General features: G+C 47.4%; 1 protein-coding gene across 1 annotated transcript; it reads left to right on the forward strand.

Annotated features, from left to right (window-relative positions):
• Positions 1 to 1609: 1609 nt before the first annotated feature.
• LOC118081498 (melanin-concentrating hormone receptor 1-like) lies at positions 1610 to 10276 on the forward strand. Its single transcript, XM_035107990.2, has 2 exons — positions 1610 to 1682; positions 8404 to 10276. The coding sequence occupies exons 1-2, from the start codon at positions 1610 to 1612 to the stop codon at positions 9444 to 9446; spliced, it is 1116 nt and encodes a 371-aa protein (XP_034963881.2). The 3' UTR covers positions 9447 to 10276.
• The last annotated feature ends 7207 nt before the right edge of the window (positions 10277 to 17483 follow it).

The raw sequence follows: 17483 nt of genomic DNA on the forward strand, positions 1-17483 counted from the left end.
ATGGCTGCTGGCTAGGGGCTTTTCTCTGCCAGCTAATCCATCTCATCTGCATATCTGGAGGAACAGGAACTGAGCTTAGTCAGGTGTCCCTCCAGGTGCGTTCCTCTTAGTGGACACTCTAGGAACTGTTGTGACTTGTCTGCCTCAGTGTTCCATCCCACAACTTCCCCATCTTTGGCCACAAATGCACCATGTCTGTGCGTGTCTACCACTGAGTTCCATTGTGCTTACCCCCAGGTAAGTGCATATAGGCTTGCAGCCTCACTGTGCTCAAGCCCATTGTACAGTGGAAAACATCCTAAGCATTTGAAGCCTTTCGGCAGAGAAAAAGGAGGCCATTCATGCTTAATCAAAATATTCAGCACACTCAAAATATTCCCAACACTTCATCCGCATCGTTTCAGTAGCAGCACCCCTGTAAGGTAGGCCCGCCTCATTCTCCCATATTGCAGATGAGGGTGTTGGGGCTGAGCTAGAAAAGCCATTTGCCCAAGGCCACCCCATTATGTTTGGTGATCAGGTGAGATTTGAAGGCGACACTCCCTCTCAGGCCTTAGGCTGCCTGCTCACCCATACTAATCTCCATGAGGGACGGTTGCTGGCGCCTGTCTATCTCCAGAGACAACGGGAGAGTTTGCCGTGGGGTTCAAGTCAAAAGGGTGGAGAGTTACAGAACCTGCTGCGGCTGTATAGACCCATAGGGGAAGAGAGATGTTTTATTGCAGCTGAGGCAGATGAAGGCGTCCGGCTTAGCTGTTACAGAAACACCATGGCCAGCTGATCTGTCAGAAACGTCTTGGAAGGGCGGACCTGCTATAGGTGAGCGCTGATGACTGGATCCTTAAGAGAAGCTCCGTGGGAAAGCAAGCCTATGAAGACCCAATCGGAAGGGGAGCTCTCTCTGACATCTAAGGTGGAGGCAACCTGGAAGATCCACTTGGATCTCCCCGAGTCCAACTTCCACCTTTTACATTACTAATCAGGACACATTCCCCTCCCAGCTGAGCCCCCCCTTTTGCGTCCACCCCGCTTCCTTCCCCCCAGCCCCACTGGCGCGTCGGATGCAGTCTACTGTCCGTTGATGTCAGTCAGCATCTCCAGACCCGGTACCTTGGAAAGCGCTCAAGGATCCTCTCTCTCTCTCTCTCTCTCTCTCTCTCTCTCTGTGTGTGTGTGTGTGTGTGTCTTCTTCCCTGCCGGCTGCAGCCTGCGATTCAGCCTCTGCGGAGGCAGCTAGATGCCGCCCCCAACAAACACACGCACACACGTGCGCCCGCCTCCTGAACGCAGGCTCCGGCTTGACTTCTTATAACGCAGGCTCCGGTCCGATTGGCAGGCGCGCAGACCGTCTCCGGCTGTGCAAGCATCCAGACAAGCCGCCCGGAGATTTCTGCGCGATCGGAAGATCGGCTCGTCGATTTCCACCCCCGCAATTTCTCCCAAGTTACTTCGCACCCAAAAGCGAGCTCGCTCTGCCGAAGGAAGTGGCCACCAGACGCCCAGCTGGCTCCGCTGAGCCGTGGCTCATAGTGGTCAGAGGGCGATGTTGGAAGCTTGAAAAAACAGCACCAAAGCCCATTAACGAGGCGGGCAGGTGTTGGGGGAAGAAATGGCTGTAGAGAACTGCTCCGGAGCCTCCTTCCCAATGAATTCTTCTGACTTCCCCGCCAGGAACAGATCAAGTAAGTCAAGGATGGTGGAGGTTTGAAGCTGGATAACTTTTCTTGAGAAAGGTTCCCCCCCCCTTCTTGTTGTCCTGCACTGCTGCAGGGACAGGTAGCAAAAACCAAACTGGTTGTCTTGCCTGTTCAAAACCTGTCCAAATTCAGCATCTCGCTCTCCGGTTCTTTCCCATTTAGTGGCTTGGTAATGATGGGTGCGCGCTTTTTCTTTTCTTTTCTTTTTAAAGGCAAAATAAATAAATAAAAATGGAAGCGAGTCACTATCAAAGCTTGCCTTACAGAATGGATCGTGGGGTTTAGAGCCTCGCTTTTAGGAATGATGTCTGTGCTGCCTGACTGAGCCGCCCACTCCTGCCTCGTTTCACCCCTACGGTACTTGAGAAAGTGCAACAGGTTGGGGAAATGGCTTCGCTTCAGCACCAGAGGCGGCGGACAACTCCCTCGGTGTGCTTCTTGGTCTTTCCTTCCCGAGGGCGCAGTATTGCCCCTGCAGAAGTGCCTCAACGGGGGTGGGAGGGGGGGGGAAATCAACCAGATATGGTTGGACCACAACTCCCATCACTCCTAACTATTGGCCATGCTGAGGAGAGTTGTAGTTTAGCAACATCTGGGGGTGGAAGAGGCTAGCTGCCCTTGATGTAGGCAACATTCCCTTCTCTTAAGTAAATGGGAAGTGGTTGGGTGGCATAGGCTGAGGCCAAAGGGATGTTTAATCCAACAACACGCGGAGGGGACCACATAGGCTACCTGTGGCATGAATGACAAAAAGTGGGAGGGGAGCATGGAGTGCCACCTCTTTTTACGGCTTCGGAGGGTTTGTGTCTCCGCTGAACACATGGAGAGCAATAACAGCTCCTTGCAGACTAACAGGAAACAGCCTTAATGAAAAGCATTCATGTCCTGGATTACTCCCTTCAAACGACCCCCAAACCTTTCCACTATAGACGCCAGTCTCTATGTTTCATATTAAGAAAAATTAGCAAGGTTTCCAGCCTAATAATAAAGCCTACTAATCCATTTTCCGGCTTGCTTTCAATAGGCTCTTTTAAGATGCAGCAGATAATGCTTTTGAGGTCATTCCACTTAAAGCAATTTGTTTTGACTATACAACACAGACCATTCGTTTATTGTTCACAAAAGAAATCTCAAGCATACGGACTGATCCAGATATGGGCATAAACTGTCTGCAACAAAACAGCAAACCCATAAACCCTTTCACTTTCTGGAGGAGCTCACATTAAAATGAATTTTTAAAATGTTTTTTAATGAGTGGTTTAGGAATTGAATGACTCACACATATTAATCTCAATACAGTAATGCTTTAAGATGTTTATGACGATGTTTTAAAAACCCATGCAGTATTCTATTCCTGTTGCTGCTAATGCTGCTGACAACAAACACAACACTCAAGGCATCAGTGACTTATCTTATCTGTAGTGGGGGGGGTTGAATATTGTGTCTGATTTAAAGATAGGTAAGCTGAGTGCTACGTAAGTGATAGGTATGCTGATAGGTAAGCTCAGTAGTGATGTATGGAAGTGAGAGCTGGACCATAAAGAAGGCTGATCGCTGAAGAATTGGTGCTTTTAAATTATGGTGCTGGAGGAGAGTCTTGAGAGTCCCATGGACTGCAAGAAGATCAAACCTATCCATTCTGAAGGAAATCAGCCCTGAGTGCTCACTGGAAGGACAGATCCTGAAGCTGAGGCTCCAATACTTTGGCCACCTCATGAGAAGAGAACTCCCTGGAAAAGACCCTGATGTTGGGAAACAAGGAGAAGGGGATGACAGAGAACAAGATGGTTGGACAGTGTTCTCGAAGCTACGAACATGAGTTTGACCAAGCTGACGGAGGCAGTGGGAGACAGGCGTGCCTGGCGTGCTCTGGTCCATGGGGTCATGAAGAGTCGGACTAAACGACGAAACAACAACAACAACAAGCTGAGTGCAAAAGATTGCAATCTGACACATATTTACTGGGGGGTAAGGTTGTATTCACCCAGAAACAAGTCCCATTGAAACCACCATACTAACTTCTGAGTTTGCCTAAGATTGGAAAATCCTACTTTCACTTGACTTCTGAGTAAACATCCTTAGCTTCAGGCTACAGATTATGTATGGTACTTGATAGCAATAACAGGGTAAAATGGTGTTTGTGGATTTGGCAGGAGAGGAGATTAGAAGTGGTGTGCACACCTTAGATCAGGGCACCACTTGGACTGCCTAAGCAAGCCTGCTGGTATTCAGATACTGAAGATGATACTGTCTTGCTGCCATAGTTGAAGTACAATCCAATGGCCAATCTGCTTGACTTGTGGTAGAGTGTTGGCAAAAGTGGGACTCTTTCCTTCACGGGCAGCAAAATGCCTTAGGCCAGCCTTGGAGTTGGAAGAGAAACCATGAATTCAAATTCAATTAAAAATTAGGGCTGGCACTTGAGGAAAAAGAAAGAAATCTTTAGGCTATGTTCACACTCCTATTTACTGTGCACTCATTGCATTTCCAACGCTGGGTTTCTAATCCGTGTTCAGACTACATTATCCAAAATGCACATGTAACCCGGACTTTGTTACAAGATGCTAGTCGGATGCCTGGTTTCGCAAAGCAGCTTCTCACTGATTGGAGTAAAGACGTTCCTGCTCCATCAATGGAAGTGACTGAGTGTGGCAGAAGGATGTTCCAACTCAGGGGCGTAGTGCTGTCCACAAGGACCTCCGCCCCGCAAGTGTGGATGCAGCATGCTAACCCCTCGCCACTGCTGGGCAGGAGCAGGGCACAGAGATGCTCTTCACCCTCTGTGCATGGGGTGGGTGGGAGTGGGGTGGGGTGCAGAAGGTAAAGAACACCACCCTCTGTGCTCACACAGGGGACTCGTGAACCGGGTGCATGAAGGGGGGCACCTGGTTCATGCCCCCCAAGATTCTGGGGGCCACAACCCCGCTGGCAACCCACGCTGTGCTACTGGTCAAGCTTCATATACAGACACACCAGTGGAGGATGGTGGTCCTCAGGACTGGAGGGGCAGAAGGAAGGGAGGTCAACAGGAGATTGACAGAGCCAAATGATTCTGCTTTTGTCCACATTCATCTCCCTCTTGAGTTCTACCAAGGCAACACTGAGACTAAGGAGGATAAGGTTGAAAGCTGGGGCCACTCCTAGCTTGGTTGTCCTAAGGCAGGCAGGAGGGGGGCTGGCTGAAGACACACTGATCTTGGTGGGGCAGTGCCCCACTTGTCCTAATGCCTCCACTGCTCTCCACTGCTACTCAGGGGAAGCCCCCTAACCACAACATTTCTTTTCAAATGCTATATATTTTAATTCATGCTTAAACTGTCTTAAACCAGTTAAAGAGAATATGATCTCTACAAAAGCAGATTTATACCCAAACAAATAATAATGCACTGTTCCTTCCAAGACCTGGTCAACAGTGGAAATGTTATCTGTGAAACTGATGCCAGAGGTCCATTTCTCCTTTGTATGATTTCTATATTTTCTTACACCATGTGGCTGCTGTTTCCTCTGCTGTCGCTTGACTCTGTGCCCAGCTCAACCAGCTTTTGGGCTTAGCAGATGGCACTGTGGGAAGATGAGGTGACTAGCTACAGTGACTGGTATGTACCTTGTCTTGTGTCATCTGATGAGAGTCACGGGTGCAAAACCCAAGACACTCTCTGTGTCTTTTGCATCAAGCTGTCACACATGAGCAGTGCAGAAGTTTGGTGCTTCACATTCAGAAGGTTAGCAGTTGTTGAAACCAGAGGCCTCTGGAAAACCCACAAGACCTCATGAGGGCAATAGGATTCAGGATTCATAGGTATAATGTCTCTGATTCATCTTCAAACAGATTTCTCTCATCCACAGCTCTAGAATGTATTGACTCATGTAGAAGAGTGGATTTCAGCTGATCCAGGTTTTGGAGAAGTTGCACATGTATGATTCTACGAACTGCATCTCACATTTGTGGGTTTCTTTTCATTTATTGCAATGGAAGCAAGATAAGGCTCCTTACAGGTCAAGGGGGTTTAAGGAGTTCTTGGAGCATGGATTCCTATTGTGTAATTTTAACTAGGTGGCCCTCAGACAGTCTTCTCTCTTTTTTGGCGAGGATGGGTATAAGAATGTCTATTTCACAAAGCTCGCACGATGCTTAGAAAAGAAAACTCAAGATCTCAGAAGAATTTGTCTGGCCTTGAGCACTGAGTGCCTTGAATTGGGGAAGAAGGAAATATTTGCTGCTCAGTCTCTGCAAAATATCTCCAGCTGGACCTGCTTTGCAAATCCAGGCTCTTCAGGCAGAAAGATCTTAAATGAACGGCTGAGGTTTGAACATCTCTCTGCTTCTTTGGTCTCCATTTCAAGGAGACTTTCAGACTGGAACCAAATATTGCACAGTTTGTGCTGCGTTCCCGGAGCTGTTCAGGTTTCCAGCTGATGAACTGTTCCCAATAATCTCTGGTATTCGTGGAAAACAGGGTAGGGGAGCCACAGAACTATGCTGTCACCCAGTAGGTGAGAAGGTGATTGAATATGGGTGGGTCGAGCACAAAAAGGTGGCTGTGAATTAATCCCTCCTGACTTCAGGCAATAAGAAAGCTAGGAAACAGTGTGTGGTATGACCGGAGAGTTAATCATACCACCAAACTACAGTAATGAGCCCCGGGGCACTTCCGTTGGATGAATAACTAGCTGAGAAAGAGTGACTGCGGTTCGCACACACAACTGAAATGAGGCCCCGTTAAGTCTGAGAAGGCAATTAAGCCTCCTCGAAATGAACTGTACTAATGTTTGTCTTTTGTTTATGCCTTGAATTTGACAAGGGGCGGTGGTGGAAATGCCTACAAGGGGAGGTGGGGGTGTACTGTTTCATTTTGGATGGATGACTCATCCTATAAACATCTGGATAGCTTGAAATATCCATTCAAAAATTATTACCTGTCCATCACTCGGATACACGTGTCTCTGGTCCCCTTCATCTTAAAACCAAGAAGTAATAAAACACAGAGCTCTCCCCCCCCCTTTTCTTTTCTTTTGCAGAGTGTCTTAATCTTTAGCAAATGCTCAGGTTTTCCTGCTTTGACACAAGGCAGGCGGGCAACAGGCTAATAGAACTGCCAACTTCCTCTCTCTCTCCAGCTTCTGCGACTTTGACAATGGGTGCGACTGGAAGAAATTCAGCAGGCAATGCCTTCCCCATCACTGCATCTCCATGCTGGGGAAAGCTTAACCAAATCAGGTTTCTGTTTATCATGAAACTGTTATAAACACAGGAGCCCTGATAGGGTGGGAAAGTGGGCAACTACTTTCTATGAAATGTTTCGGAAGAGAAAGACTGTATTCCATGTTGTGTGGTATCTAAAGAAGGAAAGGTCTACACAATGAGGTTCCTGGCAAAGTCCCTGGCAAGGAAGTCAACTAAGCACCATTATACCCATTGCAGGCTAGATTCTGCTCCCTTGACAACAGTTATTTGCATAAAAATTGCTGCTTGAACATATTCTTCTATGCCAAGGATGGGGAACCTGTGACTCTCCTGATATTGTTGGATCCCCAGCTTCCATCACCGACCATGGCCAATCTTATCTTATCATCTTATCATCTTATCTCATCCTAATGTTGCATCTATAACCCACCTTCTTCTTGAAGGAGCTCAAAGTGGCATACATGGCTCCCCCACCCTCATTTAATCCCCACAACAACCCTGTGAGGTAGGTTAGGCTGAGAGGAAGTGACTGGCTTCCTGAGGGAGCGGGGATTCCAACCCTGATCTCCCAGGTCCTAGTACGACACTCTGACCACTACACCACACTGGCCAATGGTTTGGGATGATGGGAGTTGTAGTCCAGCAACATCTGGAAGACAGCAAGTTCCCCATCACTGTCCAATCCCTATCCCATCAGTGCTCACCACAGCTTCCATTTCCAGTGAATGACCAGATAATGTGGAAAGGATGGCAGAGTTGTAGCCCGCTGGTAGAGCATCTGAGGTCCCAGGTCCCAGGGATGGCTGGGAGGGACCCTTGTCTGAAATCCTGGAGAGCTGCTGCCCATCAATTCAGAGTAGACAACATTGAGCAAGATAGACCAAGGGTCTGACTTGGTGTAAGAGAGTTCCCTTTGTTCCTGCTCCTTTCATAGCTGTGTAGAGCTGTTTTTTTCATGACAGATTTGGTGGAGGAGAGGGAGGGAAGAGATCATAAGCTGCACTCATTGCAATTGCCTCTTCACAGCTAGTAATGCTATAGGAGTGCTTCCTCCTTTGCATCTGGCCGCCTTAGTCATGAATAGAGCTGAGGCAATTTGGAAACGTTAGGTACCAAAGCCCTGCCGTCCTTGACAGTTCAGATACTGAGCAGCGATATTTTTTAGAAGTCATGTGGAGTTTAACAAGCTAGCTCCACATCATGTGACACGGGGGACAACAATGGGAAGAGACTATTGCCCTCACATCCTACTTGTGGACTTCCCAAGAGGTATCTGGTTGTGGGAAACAAGATGGCGAACTAGATAAATTGTAGTCTGATGAAGCGGGTCTGCTCTTGTGTTCTGACATGTGTAACTTAGGTCTGAAATGTATGGTGCTCACAAATTGGCCCTTCCTGTTGGGAAACTGAATGCTGGCTGCCCAAGCAAATATAGCCTCAGAGGGCTACAAAGTGCAAGGACACTCACTATTCTCTCTCTCTCTCTCTCTCTCTCTCTCTCTCTCTGTTTGTTTTTGGCAGTGGTGGAAAGGCCAACTCCCTACACCAACGTGATCATGCCGAGTTTGTTTGGCATCATTTGCTTCCTCGGCATCGTCGGGAACCTCATTGTGATCTACACCATTATCAAGAAGAAGAAGCTGAGGTGCAAACAGACAGTGCCCGACATCTTCATCTTCAACCTCTCAATTGTGGACCTGCTTTTCCTGCTGGGTATGCCTTTCCTCATCCACCAACTCCTTGGCAACGGGGCCTGGTATTTTGGAGCTCCTTTATGCACCATCATCACCGCTCTGGACACCAACAGCCAGATCACCAGCACCAACATCCTGACAGTCATGACCTTAGACCGTTACCTGGCCACTGTCTATCCTCTGAAGTCCACTTATGTCCGGACGCCATGTGTGGCAGCCTTAGTGATTGGCCTGGTGTGGCTCCTCTCTCTCCTGACTATCATCCCAGTGTGGATGTACGCGGGGCTGATGCCTCTAGAGGATGGAAGTGTCCGCTGCGCCCTTTTGCTTCCCAACCCTGAGACGGATATCTACTGGTTCACCATCTACCAGTTCATGCTCGCTTTTGCCATCCCACTGTTCATCATCTGCGTGGTCTACTTTAAGATCCTCCAGCATATGGCTACCACTGTGGTGCCCTTGCCCCAGAGGAGCCTCCGGGTACGTACCAAGAAGGTCACCCGAATGGCAGTTGCCATCTGCTCTGCCTTCTTCATTTGCTGGGCGCCCTTCTACATCCTTCAACTGGTGCATCTCGGAATAGACACCCCTTCCGTGGCCTTCTTCTATGCCTACAACTTTGCCATCAGCTTGGGCTACGCCAACAGCTGCCTCAACCCCTTCCTCTACATTGCCCTGAGCGAAACCTTCAAGCGCCAGTTCATGGTGGCCATTCGTCCGGCCAAGGAGCAGTTCCGGGTCAACAACAACAACAACAGCACAACGGAAGCCAGCGTGTGTCTGAAGCTTGCCCCAGAATCCACCCAGCAAACTCAGTTTCTGGAGGACTTTTCTCCACACTCGCTGCCTGTGACGGTTGCCATTCACTGAGGACTCCATTAGTCCTGCAGCTACGAGACTACAAAAAGCTTTTCCTTCACAATGCTGCAAGGTATGGTGGGCAGGTGGACTGATTGGGGCCAGTATTGTCACTGGGCAAGCTGAGGGGCTGATGGGGGCCTTCCGTGTAGGTGAGTCTCTTTTGATTCTTGGTGAGAGATTGCCAGTAACTGCAAGAGTACACAGGGAAGGCTGAAAAAGCAACCACCCCAGTTTGCAAGAAACCTAGGGATGAGTCAGAAGAAGTCATGATGATGAAGCCAAAGTGATCAGTTGAACAGCAAACGGACAAGGGTATACAAATAGTATGAAAGCCTGGGGGATGACAACTTCCTGCCCTCAATGGAGCCGAGTAACTTCTGTCTAATGTAGGATAACCAGCAGAAAAAAAATACACTGGCCATAACCAGTTATTAAGCAAAGAGTCAAGGAAGTGGCGATTCATTTTCTGTGTCCATGGCAGTATGAATCACAAACAAATAAAGCCCCATCTCCTGCATTGTAATGCCTCATACAATGGCCATTGTCAAGAGAAGTGCCAAGAAAGACTTGGGTGGACCTAAGGAAGGATCACAGCTTGCTCAATGATAGAGTAAGGAAAGGCATTAAGGACCTGTCAGTAATTCCTGGAGTCACTCACTGAAGCAGATAAATAGCAGCAGGCTTCAACTTCAGAGTCTTCTTAAGAGTCATTCAGTCATGTGACCACTGGAGGCTGCTCCTGAATCTCAACAGGGTTGGGGATGCAGTTATGGGGAAATCTCAGCCTCTTGGTTTCTCCCTTTGACATGGCTGCTGCAGAGCTTCTGACCACAAAAAGTGGGGCAATCCTGCCAGTGGTGTAGTGATGGGGTGGGGTGGGGGCACGCTGCCCCAGGTGGCAGGCTGGGCGGGGGGCAGCAGGCTGGGCGGAGCTGACCACATCCATCACCTTCAAGGAGAAGCCCCGATGCAAGCGAGACTGTCTCACTCCGCGGCTTGCTCGTGGGGTTTGCTGCGCCGCTGCTTCATATACCTCCTGTGTGCGCATGCGTTGTGTGTCACAACACGCAATGCATGCGCGCGACGGATACCCCACCCCCCGGCAGGGTGCTTTCGGGTTTGCTGCCCCGGGCAGCCAGGCGGCTAGCTATGCCGCTGAATCCTGCTCTTTGCTGCATATACTAATAAAGGAGTGTTGCCACTTCTATGTAGAAGGGATGGATAACTTTCCAGCATTAGGGCTGTTGTACCTTGAACAGTCAAAAGGGAGAAGACCCCAAGTGCTTCAACAGATGCCCTTGTTTTGTCACAGCGCTGAACGACTTTAATTGTTCCTGGCAAAATCCCCTCACTGTCTGTGTAACTATTATGCTGTCTCTGCATCGTCCCAACACAAACCTTCACCTATGGTTCTGTGATGAGTAGAAAGACAATGAAATTCAGCTAAGCTCTTCTCCTTTACAAAGGTTTAACAGCTTCTTGAAGTCAAGCTGGGGCCTATTGAATAAAAATACGGTAACAACAAACCCTCTGCATTTGGTGTGGATAAAAGTGACAAAGAAAGGGGTCTTTTGGGGAGGTGGCATCAGAAAGAATGATTGCATGCATCTGACTAACATTGCCAATTTTTCATCCAGCTTCTGGAGCTGTGTGTATGTTTCGAAAGAGCTCAAGGTTGTTCAGAAATTGGCAGGTGAAGTTTTTCAGTGTGTGGAGGAGCTCATTTTATAAGGTGCTGGTGGCTGCAGATCAAGTAGCCATTAAAAGTACAGGAACAGCAGCTGGTTGGGAAAAGTGGCAATCCCATGCCCGAGATCCACAAGCTACAAGGATGCTGGAGACTACAGTACTAGTCCAATTGGAAGTTCAATCCTAACCATGTCTATAGGCACAAGCCAGGAAGCCAGAGGTGGGTGCCCCTTTCCCAGTGCTCCCCATCATTCATCGTTTTATTCCCTTTCTATTACCCTGTTTCTCATATTTTAAGACATACCCATAAAATAAGCCATAGCAGGATTTTTAAGCATTCAAGGAATATAAGCCATACCCCGAAAATAAGACATAGTGATAGGCGCAGCAGCAATGCTGGCCGCGGCAGGAGGAGGAGGAAAAAAATAAGACATCCCTTGAAAATAAGCCATAGTGTGTTTTTTTGAGGAAAAAATAAATATAAGACGTGTCTTATAATATGAGAAACACGGTAAATTGTGCAGTCAGCAGTGAAGAAAGCTACCGCTTGCAAGTGACTTCAAAGAGGGCTTTAAAAGGTAAAGGGACCCCTGACCATTAGGTCCAGTCGTGACCGACTCTGGGCTTGCGGCGCTCATCTCGCATTATTGGCCGAGGGAGCTGGTGTACAGCTTCCAGGTCATGTGGCCAGCATGACAAAGCCGCTTCTGGCGAACCAGAGCAGCGCATGGAAACGCCGTTTACCTTCCCGCTGGAGCGGTCCCTATTTATCTACTTGCACTTTGACGTGCTTTCGAACTGCTAGGTTGGCAGGAGCTGGGACCGAGCAACGGGAGCTCACCCCGTCGCATGGATTCAAACCGCCGACAATTCTGATCGGCAAGCCCTAGGCTCAGTGGTTTAACCCACAGCGTCACCCGCCTCCCTAATGAGGGCTTTGGGAACTATTTAATTGCCTTTTCTCAAACCTCAGGTGGCTAAATACAACTCTGATAAGTCGCATCACACTGAACCAGACAGTTGATCGTTAAGGTTCAATCCAGGACTCATTAGCAGCTCTGGCAAAACGTATCTGGATGGTTTGTGCAGCGGTGAAGCATATGCCCGCGCTGGCTAGGGTGGGCACGCTCCCGAGGGGGGCAGGATGCGGAAGGTAGGAGAGCGGTGGGGAAGCTGCTGCTCATTCTCCTCTTGCTCTCTGCAGCCGGGACAGACATGACCCGGCAATGGAGCTGCTGCAGCTGGGGGCACCTCGCCATGGCTGAGGAGGGCTGCTCTCTGCTGCCGGATCAGAAGAGCTGCTGCTGCCGGGCACAAGGTGTGCCGCCCACTCGCCTGTCATTTTGTCACCCCCTCAGTCATGACACCCGGGGTGGACCACATCCACCCCGCACCCCCCTTCCTACGCCTCTGGGTTTGTGTGACAGTCTTTTTTTCTGTCTGATCAGAAATGAGGGAAGAAATGAGATGATGAATGCGGGAAAAATAACGTGCATTTGTACTGTAAATATAAAGTGTTAAGTGTTGTTTGCTGATGTAACACACTGAAAATGGGAGCTTACATGAGCGACATTATGTTTTGAGCATGTATTTGAAGTATAAAGGAATTCAGAAATTTTGCTTTGTCCGAAAATCCCAATTCTTTTTCGGAACCGCCATGCCCAATATATATTGAGGGGTTTATACACGGTCCTTCCATAAAATTGCCAAAGCAGCTTGCAAAACACATGAATGACATTTACTGCACAGTGCAAGATAACAGAATTTATACAACCTTACATAAAGGAATCACTACTCACTATTTTAGTGTGTGTTCTTGCATTACAAAAGGTATAAAAAGACACACACAAACAAATATAAAACACGCAAATAAAAATATATACTAAAGCAATAAAAGAACATGGAACAGCATCAAGCAACAATAAACCCAGTCGTGATAAACCACAAATGAGGTAAAAGGCCTGAGAAAATAAAAAAGGCCTTTGCAGGGTGTCAACATGGCATCAGGGGAGGTGGTGGCAGGTGAGCCTTCCTGGGCCGACCATTCCACAACCAGGGTGCCACCACTGACAAGACTCTTCCCTCAGTTGCTCTTTACTGAACCAGAGCTCTTGCAACCATACAAACATTACGGGGTGGGGGTGGGGAATCAAAAGAAAGAAAGAAAGGAAAGCCCTGAAGTATGCAGACAAAACTGAGGGGAAACAGATTGCTTTTCAAAAAAATGCAAATACTGCCACACATTAATTAAAGGTGCGCCCTGTGGTGTTAGCCACATCTCAACTCAGTGCCTAAGAGACATTTTCACTTAATGAAGAGAGCACAGAAGGGACAACATAAGCAGTGGATTATGCTCCTCCGCTGCTGTGAAGGAATCCCATGAGAGAGATTCAGAAGTCTAAAGCAGCTTGTTAAACAACAATCTGTGGATGCAGGGATGGATTTGTTATAAAGGAACATTAATATCACGTCCCCAGGCAGACACCTGCAGCAGCCACGGCAACCGAGGCTGGCTGGGAACCAATTGTATGCCCCACTTGATTAAAAATGGGGTTCAACTATGTTCCGCTATTAAGATTCAAAAGCCTTTACTGAAGCTTGCTGTCCTAGTGATCATTGGTTTACACCTTGGTTGATGAGGTTGCCAATAGGTCTGGGCCTGGGTATACAACAGAGTTTGTTTGTTTGTTTGTTTTAAGATCAAGCCCTCCTTGGAGAAAGCAGCTCTCAGTTCATACAGAACTGTGCTATGTGTGAAAAGTTGCCTCAGGAATAAAGTAAAAGCAAACCAGTACCGAAAGCTGCATTACACTTCGATTTTTGACAGTGCAACTCCAGACAAGTTTTTCCAGGAAATATGAAAAATGCATATCGATCATTTAAAATAGGAAAGAAGTTGGGTACATTGAGTACTGCCTGAGTACTTCCCAATCCATAGCACAGTTGTTTTATAATTAATTGATTAATTTGCAACATTTCAGGCTCACAAAAGCCATGCCTCCCCCCCCCAAAAAAACTAGCTCAGAAAGCATGATATAAACATGAAGAACCAAAATAAAACCATCAACTATTGATTGGCGTCTCGTAATGTGTTTCTTCTAATGTTGTACATGGCCCTGAGATCTTTTGATAAAGAGTGGTATATAAATTTAATAAAGAACAACAACATCAACCTAAAAAATAACCGAGACACCAAAACAGCATCACCATAACGCAGTTACTCTGAGGATCAAACCATTTCAAAAAGCATATTTAAAATAAAAGCTTTGATGACGTTTCTGAAGGTGTGTTGGAAAGGGGGATGAACGGGCTTCTTGAGGGAGAGCACTTCAGAGTTAAGGTGCCACCACTGAGAAATCCTTTCCCCAACATACTCACCAAGATAGCAGTGGGACATGGAGCAGTTACACCAGAGCTGGTGAACCCGTGGCCCTACAAATGTGCCTGGACTACCTCTCCCATCATCTCTGATGGTTGGGTGTCCTGGTTGGGTCTGATATGACTTAAGAGTCCAGCAACACCTGGGTATATTTAAATAAAAGATGTGTAGAGAGCATCTTTCCTATTTAAACGTGGAGGGAGTGCTGTTACAGTCATGTCTTGCTTGTGGGCTTCCGACCACAGGCGTCTGGTTGGACCCTGTGAGAACAGGATGCTGAAGTTGGTGGGCCATTGGCCTGATCCAGAAGTTCTCTTCTGGGACAGCTCAGCTGATAGAACATGAGACTCATGATCTCAGGGTTGTGGGTTCGAGCCCCACGTTGGGCAAAAGATTCCTGCACTGCAGGCGGTTTCAGTAGACGGCCTTTGTGGTCCCTTCCAGCTCTGCAATTCTATGCACCGATGAGCATTTCAGCAGGAGTACCTACTCTGGTGACGAGTGTCCCTCTTTTAAAGGTGCAGAAGCCCAGACTTCTTTCAACCTACAATCAGCTCTCATGCTTAACTGTCCCGAGCAAATTATTGTTCCGAAACCCTCCCTATGTTGGTGTCCACAGTCTTGTTCCGGGTGCAACCAACACGCTGTCCCTGTTCACTTCTGAAGATTGTGACTGATGGGGAACCTCTTGGCAGTGCCAGTAATAACAAGCTCTTTGTTTGGTGTGATGGATATTCCATTTCTCCCCGGGTCTGGGGGCATTATTCACACTAAAGTACAGTACAGTATATTACTCATCCTTTTGGCAGGCAGGTAATGAGAGGCATCCTTCTACTTCTTGCCTCCTCCCACTGTGGATTTCAGATGGTAGGTGAATAGCCTGCTGCTGACTCCAGTGAATCATAATGCCCCAATCAAAATAATCATTGCTCTTACGCAAAACTGTGCCTAATCAGATATGCATTGTGTTACTACAGCTAATGTACATTCCCCCCCCCCCCGACAAAAGGGAAAGCGGATGTCAGGACCACAAGAGAATCTGTAGCCAGTCAAGCTCAGCATAAGCAATAAAATACCTCATTTTCCTGCTTCCATATCCTCCAACATTTCTCCAATGAAAATAGGGATGTCCTAGTCAACATCTCACTATACCGCACCCATCTGACTGGGTTGCTTCAGCCACTTTAGGCAGCTTCCAACATACACAAAAACATAATAAAACATTAAACAGGGCTGCCTCCAGATTGTGGGAATGTTAGGGATGTGGATTAGGATATATTATTAGATAGATCCTATCCAAGCTTGTGTTAGCAAGCTTCCAATATCAGCAGAGTGACATTCCCCTTTTGTGCGCAGCAAAGCGTGAGCGTTAGGTTTGTTAGAACCTCTGCAACAAATATACTTCAATATTATACTTCCTGGCAAATCCACTTTGCCCCTCTTAAAAGAAATACACGACACAATAGTATTAAAATAAGATAGAGTTTACTCACATGACATCCTGAGTTAACAGCATAATCTCAGAAAGGCAGGCTTACGTAGAAAAGTTACAAATATGTACATGTGGAGACTACTTAGTAAAGTGAGGCTCCATCTGGTCTCTCTCTTGGCAGCAGGCCAAGAGGGAGAACCATCCTAACTGGAGATTCTCTGGAGATGTGTTCCCGTTGAAGGAGAAATGGCTAAGAGAGAATGGCTGCTGGCTAGGGGCTTTTGTCTGCTAGCTAATCCATCTCATCTGCATATCTGGAGGAACAGGAACTTAGTCAGGTGTTCCCTCGGGTGAGTTCCTCTTAGTGGACACTCTAGGAACTGTTGTGACTTGTCTGCCCCAGTGTTCCATCCCACACAGATATCTTTTAAAGGTTGTATAGTTACTTCTCATTGGCTCAGGGGTCGCATAACTCCATACCCTCTGATGAAAACAGGGGCGTCCTAAGTTAAAGCGGGGCATTCCAGGATCAAATCAGAAACTGGGATGGCTTCTGTAAATCTGAGACTGTCCCTGGAAAATAGAGACACTGGGGGGGGGGGGAGAGCTGCGCTTCTCATTCTAGTTTTGAGAAAAAATGGAGATTCTGAGAGGGTTCGGGCACTAAGAAAGCTCAGTGTGGAAAAGTGTGCAAACTGTGTACAGGTGCCATGCGTGGTGATCTTTCTCACACACACTCCAGCGCCACTACATGAACACATCCTGTGCATTAGGGTTGCCAACTTTAGAACTAGCGTTTGTAGTTGTGCCTTTGAACAGCAGCCGGGTCAACAGCAATGAGCAGGTGATAATGTCTGTTTAAGAAGGGAGTGCTAGAAAAGGTGCAGAAAAGGGTAACCAAAATTAGTGGGAAGGAAGGCCTGAACCAACTTCCTTTCAGAGAAGATTACACTTGGTGATTGCAGCAGGACGCAATATGTTTACAAAACTATATATGGTGGGGAGAAGGTGAACAGAGAAGAGTATTTCTCCCTTTTTTGTAACAATAACATAGCATGTCGGCCGCATCCTCAGTGCCCAGAAGGCAATCAAACAGTGAATCTGTCCGTTTTCCCCAATTTGTATTGTTTATTTTCCCCAAACCCACAGCAATCTCAAATGCTCACTCGCTGTGACTCACAGCTGTTCTCCACCCATCATTTAAGGGGTACAGTCTATAATAAACCGTCTCTGCAATGTTTGATTACAATGTAATGCCTGTGGTTTCGGTTTGTAGCTTAGATTGCCTCGGGCAATTGCTTCCATACTCGGGAAGCTTCCAGCAAGTCTGACATGCCTCTTGCTCCCTTGCCAACTTGTGTACATCCGCGCATAACTAACATGCTAATGAAAGCCACTTTGCAATCATTAATTTGGTAAAGGAAAACAGTGTATATACACTCATACCCCCTGCTTGCAGAATTGCAAAACAAAACACAGCGGTCCTGTAAATAAATTGAGCTGCCAAGTCATTTGCTAATTCTAAATGCTGAGGGGTCCAAATGCA

Source organism: Zootoca vivipara, chromosome 2, assembly GCF_965207765.1.
Source record: "Zootoca vivipara chromosome 2, rZooViv2.hap1.1, whole genome shotgun sequence".
NCBI lineage: Eukaryota > Metazoa > Chordata > Lepidosauria > Squamata > Lacertidae > Zootoca > Zootoca vivipara.

What these genes read in the sequence shown, in the direction of transcription:
- LOC118081498 (XM_035107990.2), top strand. Translation starts at nt 1,610, where the DNA reads ATGGCTGTAGAGAACTGCTCCGGAGCCTCCTTCCCAATGAATTCTTCT. An exon ending in CCCCGCCAGGAACAGATCAA is followed by an intron (nt 1,683 to 8,403) that starts GTAAGTCAAGGA and finishes TGTTTTTGGCAG; the next exon opens with TGGTGGAAAGGCCAACTCCC.